The sequence below is a fragment of the Moesziomyces antarcticus genome, assembly GCF_000747765.1.
Source record: "Moesziomyces antarcticus DNA, scaffold: scaffold_v10104, strain JCM 10317, whole genome shotgun sequence".
In the NCBI taxonomy this organism is placed as follows: Eukaryota; Fungi; Basidiomycota; class Ustilaginomycetes; order Ustilaginales; family Ustilaginaceae; genus Moesziomyces; species Moesziomyces antarcticus.
This window is the reverse complement of record NW_014638906.1, coordinates 1-7920: the sequence shown is the minus strand read 5'-3', so window position 1 is coordinate 7920 and position 7920 is coordinate 1. Positions and strand designations below refer to the sequence as shown.

Sequence of the window (7920 nt, the reverse complement as noted above, 5' to 3'; positions counted from 1 at the left end):
ATGCTGAGTCTGTTGAAGTTTTGAGAGGGGGGAGTCTACTTTTTGATGAGCGAGAGGAACTCTTCTCTTGTCTTTTGTCGGTCTCTGAACACGCCGAGCATGCAGCTGGTGACGGTCGTCGCGCCGGGTTTCTGCACGCCGCGCATGGCCATGCACAGATGCTCGCACTCGACCACCACCGCCACACCCTGCGGCCTCAGCGCCTCGTCGAGCGCCAGTGCCACCTGCTTGGTCAGGCGCTCCTGCACCTGCAGCCTGCGTGCAAACGTCTCTGCGATCCTTGCGAGCTTCGACAGCCCAATCACCAGCCGGTTGGGGATGTATCCGATATGGATCCGGCCGGTAAAGGGAACCATGTGGTGTTCGCACAGGCTGAAGATCTCGATATCGCGCACGATGACCATCTCGTCGTGCTCCTCGTCAAAGATGGCGTTGGCGATGACGTCGCTCAGCCTCACCTCGTATCCCTTGGTCATCCACAGCAGCGCCTTGGCGTATCGCTCGGGCGTCTTGACGAGTCCGCTGCGGGTGGGGTCTTCACCGATGCACTCGAGCACCGTATGGATCGCAGCCGCCAAGCGCGCCTGGTTGGCTTCCGCCTGCGCAGGCGTATGGTTGAGCCTATCCAGCGTCGCCTTGGCCGGCCACCCAAGCCCATTCGGATCCATGACAGGAGTTGCGGTTCCCGACGCTGCCCACGCCGACCCGATGTACGTCCTCTCTCCCGTGGGCGTGCCCAATCCACCGCCGCGCGTCTGCGCCAACACATCCAGCTCCGCACTCATCTTGGTGGCAGGCGCACCGTGCACGGCCGTTGCCGACGTCGAACGAGACAGCAACGCCGCGGCTGCCGCATGCGCATTCGACTGCACCCCCGCCGACGATGCTTCCGTGGACGGCGACGAGGTAGCCTGCACATAGCTCGAGCCACTCGACGCCGCTGCCGGCGCCGCCGCACCCAGGTTGAGCCCGGACACGCCGTTGGCTAGCGCCCAAGTCTGCTGTCGTGTCGCCTGCTCCTTGGGCGGCGGCGCCGGCACATCTCCTGGATCACGGCCACAATCGAGCCCATTGCCGTCGGGCGCGTAGACGTCGTTGTTGCTACCCGCCGCAACCGGGTGGGCAGCGGCGCTGATCTGGTCCGAAAGCCCGCGCAGCTCGCCCGTCGACATGTTGGCGCGCTGTAATGCGGATGCGAAGAAGGTATCGAAGAATGCCGATCCCGAGTCTGCCTCTCCACCCTGCTGTGGGGGCTGCGATGCCATGTTGCCAAAAAGAGAGATGGTGGGGGGGGGGAGAGGTGTGGAGAAGAATCCGCGGCTGCCGAGTCAGACCGAGTCCTCTTTCATTTTGGCTGCGCCGATATGAATAATTGCGGAGAGAAAGCCTTCAAAAGGCAGCTCTAAAAAAAAAAGTCGATTTTCCCACTCTTCGCCGCCACATCCCGATCTTGCTCCACCCGATCAGTTGGCATCCCGATGGGCTCCGCTGCGCACGATTTGTCAGTCCTTGCGACCCCTCTCCATCTCTCTCCCACCACTCGACGCCTCTCTCTCATCTCTCGGCACAGTAAAACAGCAAGCATGTCGTCGATACGATCGGTGTTGCGCACAACTGCGCGTGCATCTCTGCCCTCCAGCCGCACGTTCAGCACGACACCGTTGCGGCTCAACACGGCAGCAGCTTCGGCCACGGACGGCGAACAGATGATCCGCACCATCCTCACCGACCGCTTCCAGCCGTCCGTCCTCAAGGTCCAGGACGTTAGTGGTAGGTCCTCTCTCCACCCCTTCTTTCACCCACAGCATAGCATCGTACTGAATTGGCGTCTGCAGGCGGATGTGGAAGCTTCTACGCCATCCAGCTTTCGTCGAAAAAGTTCAACGGCCTGTCAACTGTCAAGGCGCACCGCCTCGTCAACGAGCAACTCAAGGACGTCATCAAGGACATTCACGGTCTCCAGGTACGTCTAACCCCCGCTGCACCACACACGTTACACTTCCGACCATTCTCACCTCAATCTTCCACTCGCCTCGCATGGATGACTAGCTCCGAACAATGCCCGAGGAATAATCCGCTCTCTCACCGCGCATAAATCACAATCTCACTTGCCTCTCAGCCTGCTCTGGGTGCGTGTGCGCGTGCGCCTCTTGCCATAACGAGCTGCGTATATGAAAGTGGGAAACCCTACCGTTGGGACTCTACCGAGGCCTTTGGGGTGGACTGTCATTTTTTGGGGCTGTGGTGATGGGGTTGTGATACATGCTTGAGAACCTAACGGACTAGCGAGCTGTTTTTTACTCGGCCGAGGCACGCGTGTAGACGAGCTGGCCGTGGTGGTGCACCAGACGCTTGATCTGGCCCTCGCGCTCCAGGTGGCGGATGGCCACACGCGCCAGCGAGCCGCTGATCTTCATGCGGTCAATCAGCGTCGACTGCGAGATCATCTTGAACGTAGGCACCTCCTTCAGGATGCGGTCGTACGTAGGACGGTCGAGAACAACCATGTTCTGGGCCTACTCATCGCCAAAGAATCAAGAGACAAGCCAAGTTAGCAAATCATCCTTCGAGCGAATGCGTGCGTGCGTAGGGTTGTGTATACGTACCTTGTCCTTGACCTTGCCCTTGGACCACTTCTTCTTCTTGGCAGACTTGGACGCCGCGGCGGCGATGGCAGCTTTCTTGGGCGGCATCTATAGTTAAGCAGGCACAGCAATCGAATGCGCGACGCTTTGGTCAGCTTTGTCTTGGAGGCACGATGGACAATGCGATCACCACGGGCACAGCAACACGTGTTCGCTTCAAGTCGACTGGGCGTGAGGTAGACGTGGAGGAATGCGGCGGCAGAGATGCTAAAACGAGGGCGTAGGTCGTCTGCGTGGGCGCTGCGTAGTGCGTGTTGGTGTGGCCGGTCGCGAGGCGGTTGCCGGATCAAAGGCCGAGCGGGCGTGCGTCGCGAGAACATGGTCATTGGCAACTGCTGGAGCGTTGCATGGCGACATGTGCATCCACCTCCGCGTAGGTCGGATGGCTGCAGCCTGCGCGAAAACACCGTGCGGCCATACAATGCTGTTCAACGCTGTCCAATGCGAGGCAGCGTATCGCCATTCGAATCCCCATGTGCAAGTGAGGCTTGGTCGGTGCGAGCTGATGATCCGCGTCCCAAGTCTGAACGCCGTGCTCTGCGGCGAATGATGCCTCTCCCTGACCCCGGCCGACGAGTAAGCCATCCTGCCGAAGATCCGATCCGTATCCTGTTCACCGTCCCGTTCCTATCTGCTGCCGCGCCTGAAGTCCCAAAAGCTGGATCCATCATCGCCTTTACTCTGCGACGCTTTCTCCTGGTCGGTGTCGACTGTGCTGATGGTGGCGTTATCATGTTCGTGGCGACGGCTGTGATGGCGAGATTGTGTGCGTGTGTGCTGTGCCGGATGGGTGATGCGCGGATATAGTGCATCGACTTACCTTGATGGGTTTGGTGGATGACGGTGGAGAAGATCCAAAGCTGGCCGGCTGCGATATCGACCAAGGCCTCGCTCCCTCACACCCTTCACACCCTTCACACCCTCGGCAGGCCTGGGCGCCTCCGAGAGAGTGGCTCACAGCTGCTGGGTTTGGCGCGGCGCGAATCACAGCAGCCCAGCGCGGTGCTTGAGCCAAGGGCCCGGAGCGCGCCAAATTTCCGCTTCGAGGGGTGCGACGTCGACGCGGGCACTACAGCAGTGTGGTTTTTCAAGTGAACTAAGCACGTGATGCTTTGAAAAACCTCGGCCGAGGTTTCCATTAGACAAGATGTTAGAGAGGCACCTTTCGACAACCAATCGACTCGCAAATTTGGCATTTTGGCAAAGCCGTACGAGAACCTCCTTGAACTTTGGCACACCGGTCACCGCCGACCGATCTCGGCTCTCCACGCCCGCTGCGATGCGTCCATGCACCACACCAGCTCTGCACGGCCTCGCAACTTGCAAGTCCAGCTAGACCAACACAAACGCGCTTCGACGACGTTACACTCTCACAAGCGTGTCACTGTCGGCACTCTTTCTCACAATCCTGGCTCTAGTTTTCTCAATAGCATTGCGCAGTGTGCATGACGACGGTGCTGCCGATCTAACTTCCAACAGCACGTCCAGAGTTGGCAAAAGCTTAGATGGCCGAGAGGTCTGGCGTTCAAACTCAAAGATGTCAGCGGATGTTCTTGTCGTGCAGCTTGTTGGGGCGATGTACTCACTTCCGAACTTCTCGTCGTAGCCTGGCGTGGTCCACTTGCCCTTCTTGACCATCTCGTCGACGGTGCGGCCGATCTCGGGGCGCGCGGCAACCACGTCGTCCACGCTGAGCTGGTTGAACGGTCGTGCCTCCTCAATGTTCTTGAGCGTCGCCTTGAGGTCCTTGAGCTCCGCCTCGATCTTGGACGCCGTCGCCTGCGCTTGCTCGACCTATTTCACGTAGAGGGTGGAGGGTACAAAAGTCAGTATGTCGGATCGTCAAAGGTGCACGGGCCCGGTTGTCGCGAATCAGTCTACGCAAGTCGATCGTCGCATTCGTCGAGCCGCATCGCAAGTCGAGTCGCTCGTCACATCAAAGGCCGAGGCGTGAGTCGAATCGCAATCCTGATATCTATGTGTGTCGATGTGGATCGGCGCGACATGAGCTGTGGACGGAGATGAGGGCGGTGCGGGTACTAAGGCGCATTAACACGGTGCTGGAACGGCCGACGGATGGCAGCTTCTGCAAGGGCGTGGGCGGTGATGGAGTGTGCTGTGTGTCGATCGATCCGATCTTGGCAGTAGGTGGAATGGCGGCGGTTCTCACGCCGCGCATTCTGGATCCAACGACGGCGCTCTCTAGTGCGCGTGTGAAAGTGCAAGCGCGTCTGCACAGCACAGCAGCGGCGGGGCGGAGATGCCGAGAGCGACGGTGTGAAGCGAGCAGACGAGTCGGGGAGTGTGCACGTCGGGGAGCTTCCGACTCGGGCGTGCCGATGCGAAATCGAGTGGATGCACGCTTGTGTCGGAAGATGCGATGCGATGGAACGTTTGGTGAATGCGATGCGATGCGGATGCGATGATGCGACGATGCGACGAAGCGACGATGCGGGCGAGGACTGAGCGAGAAATGTCGGAAAGAAGGGCAGATACGCACAGCCTTGGACTCGAAGGCGTCGATGGCCTTGAGCTGGGCCTGGACGTCGTACGTCACGGGCTTGAACTCGGCGAGGATCTTCTGCGCCTGGGAGACGACGTCCTTGTTGCGGATGAGCTTGTTGTAGTGTGCAAAGTCGACGTCCGTCTTTTGCTGCTGGAGCTGCGCGAGCTGGCGCTTGGCGTCGTCGGCGCGCTTGCGGAACGCCGAAATCTGGGCGAGCGTGTTCTTGCCCAGTCCCAGGTTGGAGATCTTGGCAAGATCAGCAGCAGCAGCACGAGCAGCCATTGTGAATGATGTGTGTGGGCGGAGAGGGCGGGGGGAGCAAAGATCGATGGTGGTGGTGGCAAGATGATCGCGACGACACGCCTCCCAGTTGCGACGGCGAAGGTTGAGCGACCAACTGTGCGTTGGATTCAACGTTTGGGCAGCGACACTGTCCATGTGCCTCGTCCTTCTCCGGGCTGGCGACGAGTTTTGGCAGCCGTTCCAGCCTGGAAATTCACCCTATCGCTTCCGACTGACGATCACTTTCGCGCGGCATCCACAGTGTTACAGCCCGGATCCACTAACATGTAGGCATATTTCGCACGAGAAAGCGCGAAATGCGAGCGTCTGTGCGCACAAATTCCACCCGCAACGGATGCGGAAGGCGGCCAGCCCAGCTCGACCTCGAATGCACACGGCCAAGCCACGTTTCAATGCGGAGCCACACTGCCCGGACCCCTCACGCTCGAAAGTGGCCTCGAAAGCGGCCGTGTCTGGGTTGCTTTGATTGCGGCCGAGTGTGTGCGTGTGTGTGCAAAAGATGAACGCTGGTGTACGGTTGAGTTGAGCTGCCAAATGCGTTTGTTCGTGCGCTTTCTCGCCATTTCCGCATTTTTGGCAGTTGAGCTCGTGGCGCGCGGGGGCGGCGGACCAACAAGCGAGGCGAGAGAGACTTTGAGCCGCGCCCGAGTGTCAGTGCGCACTGTCCATCCTCTCTCGCTCACACCAGCCTCGACGAAGCCTCTGACACTGTAACCACCAACATTGCCGCCACCACCATCTCACAGCACACACCTCACTGCTGTTAACCACCGCTTCTGATTTGAAAGAGCGCGCGCAACCATGTCGCTGCCTGCCAACTACACGGCGCTGCTCAACGAGCTCAGCCGCGACGTCGCTGCATCTCGACCTGCGGATGCGCTCCAGTTCTGTGCCAATTGGTTCAACGCCAGGCTCGAACAGCAGCGTCGCCAGCATCTCTCCGGCTCATCAGCCTCGGCATCCAATCTGGACAACTCCATAGGACCTTCGGATCTCGACTTTGGCGGCGTGCCGCCCGGTCTCGCGTCGCCCACGCAGCGCGCCTCGATCTTCAACTCGGACCCATTCGCCTCGTCCAGCCGCTCTGCCACCGAGCCCGTGCCCATGGACGCTTCGCAATCGCCCGAGTCTGCCTACGCTGCACCACCGGCTGCTGGCTCGTCGGCGTTTAACGCGTCGTCGTCCGCTTCGGCACCCGCCGCCGCTGCTGCTGCTGCCAACCTACCATCTTCGATCGCATCGAGCGCCGCCACGCCGCTGATCCCGCCTACGTTCAACCTGGGTCGACGCACGTCGGTGTCGGCCGAAAGCATGGCTCCGTCCGGCGCGGGCGCCGAGCACGACGGCACGCCTCTGCCCAAGACGGTCATCCCCAAGTCCGAGGAGAACATGCAGCGCATCCGCGGCTCGATCGGCAACAACCTGCTCTTCCGCAACCTCGAGCAGGACCAGTACCGCGACGTGCTGCTCGCCATGAAGGAGGTCAAGGTGGAAGCCAACGTGACCGTGATCGAGCAGGGCGCGCAGGGCGACTATTTTTACGTGGTCGAGTCCGGTACGCTGGACGTCTACGTGCGCGCGCCCAACCGCGGCGTCGGTGGCTCGGATGGCGAGGTGGAGGCAGCGGCAGCGGCAGCAGGTGGCAGCTCGACGCTGGGCGACAAAAAGGTGTCGTACGGTCCGGGCTCGTCGTTTGGCGAGCTGGCGCTGCTATATGCGCAGCCGCGCGCTGCGACAGTGGTGTCGACGTCGGCGTGCACGCTGTGGGCGCTGGACCGCATCACGTTCCGCTCGATCCTCATGGAGACCAACTCGAGGCGCCGTGCGCTGTACGAAAAGTTTTTGATGGACGTGCCGCTGTTCGAGCGTCTGAGTGCGGCCGAACGCGCCAAGATCTCGGACAGCCTCGAGCTGCGCGAGTACGCACCGGGCGAGGCGGTCATCACGCAGGGCGAACGCGGCTCGGAGTTTTTCATCATTGTGGACGGCGACGCCGAGGTGCGCAAGACCAAGCAGGCGGGGCGCGAGGAGGTGGTGGGCAAGCTCTCGCGCGGCGACTACTTTGGCGAGCTGGCTCTGCTCAACAATGCGCCGCGTGCTGCCACCGTGGCGGCGGCTGCGGCTGCGGCTGCTGCTGGCGCAAAGCTGCGCGTGGTGACCATGTCGGAGCGCGCATTCACGAGGCTACTCGGTCCGCTCGCGGGCATTCTCGAGCGCCATGCCAAGGAGACCTACGGCGACTACTCGGGCAGCAGCGCGGCTGCGACGACGACGACCGCACCGGCGGTGGGAGCATTCAGCATGTCGGATGCGGCTGATTCGAGCCTCGCGCATCCCATGGACTCGTCGGCCAAGCCGGGCCAAGGCGCGTGGTCCGCACCCAACCCGTTTGCTACGGCCTAGACTCGCTTTCCTTTCCCTCGCTCTCTCTTTCTCGCTCTCTCTTTCTCGCTCTCTCTCTCTCTC

The 7920-nt window shown here is 61.0% G+C and overlaps 5 protein-coding genes across 5 annotated transcripts; 2 read left to right on the top strand and 3 right to left on the bottom strand.

Annotated features, from left to right (window-relative positions):
• Nucleotides 1-35: 35 nt before the first annotated feature.
• PAN0_104c6725 (GTP cyclohydrolase I) lies at nt 36-1265 on the bottom strand (the record flags this gene model as incomplete). The annotated part of the gene is made up of 1 exon (XM_014797852.1): nt 36-1265. The coding sequence occupies one exon, from the start codon at nt 1263-1265 to the stop codon at nt 36-38; it is 1230 nt and encodes a 409-aa protein (XP_014653338.1).
• Nucleotides 1266-1583: 318 nt separating this feature from the next.
• PAN0_104d6724 (bola-like protein) lies at nt 1584-2073 on the top strand (the record flags this gene model as incomplete). Its single annotated transcript, XM_014797851.1, has 3 exons — nt 1584-1770; nt 1836-1963; nt 2050-2073. 3 exons carry the CDS (start codon nt 1584-1586, stop codon nt 2071-2073), a joined length of 339 nt encoding a protein of 112 aa, XP_014653337.1.
• A 224-nt stretch (nt 2074-2297) lies between these two features.
• Nucleotides 2298-2693, bottom strand: PAN0_104c6723 (40S ribosomal protein S25; the record flags this gene model as incomplete). Its single annotated transcript, XM_014797850.1, has 2 exons — nt 2298-2516; nt 2607-2693. 2 exons carry the CDS (start codon nt 2691-2693, stop codon nt 2298-2300), a joined length of 306 nt encoding a protein of 101 aa, XP_014653336.1.
• A 159-nt stretch (nt 2694-2852) lies between these two features.
• On the bottom strand, nt 2853-5433 carry PAN0_104c6722 (uncharacterized protein; the record flags this gene model as incomplete). The annotated part of the gene is made up of 6 exons (XM_014797849.1): nt 2853-3254; nt 3466-3513; nt 3604-3714; nt 3858-3919; nt 4232-4439; nt 4663-5433. The coding sequence occupies 6 exons, from the start codon at nt 5431-5433 to the stop codon at nt 2853-2855; spliced, it is 1602 nt and encodes a 533-aa protein (XP_014653335.1).
• Nucleotides 5434-6255: 822 nt separating this feature from the next.
• On the top strand, nt 6256-7857 carry PAN0_104d6721 (CAMP-dependent protein kinase regulatory subunit; the record flags this gene model as incomplete). The annotated part of the gene is made up of 1 exon (XM_014797848.1): nt 6256-7857. The coding sequence occupies one exon, from the start codon at nt 6256-6258 to the stop codon at nt 7855-7857; it is 1602 nt and encodes a 533-aa protein (XP_014653334.1).
• Between the last annotated feature and the right edge of the window lie 63 nt (nt 7858-7920).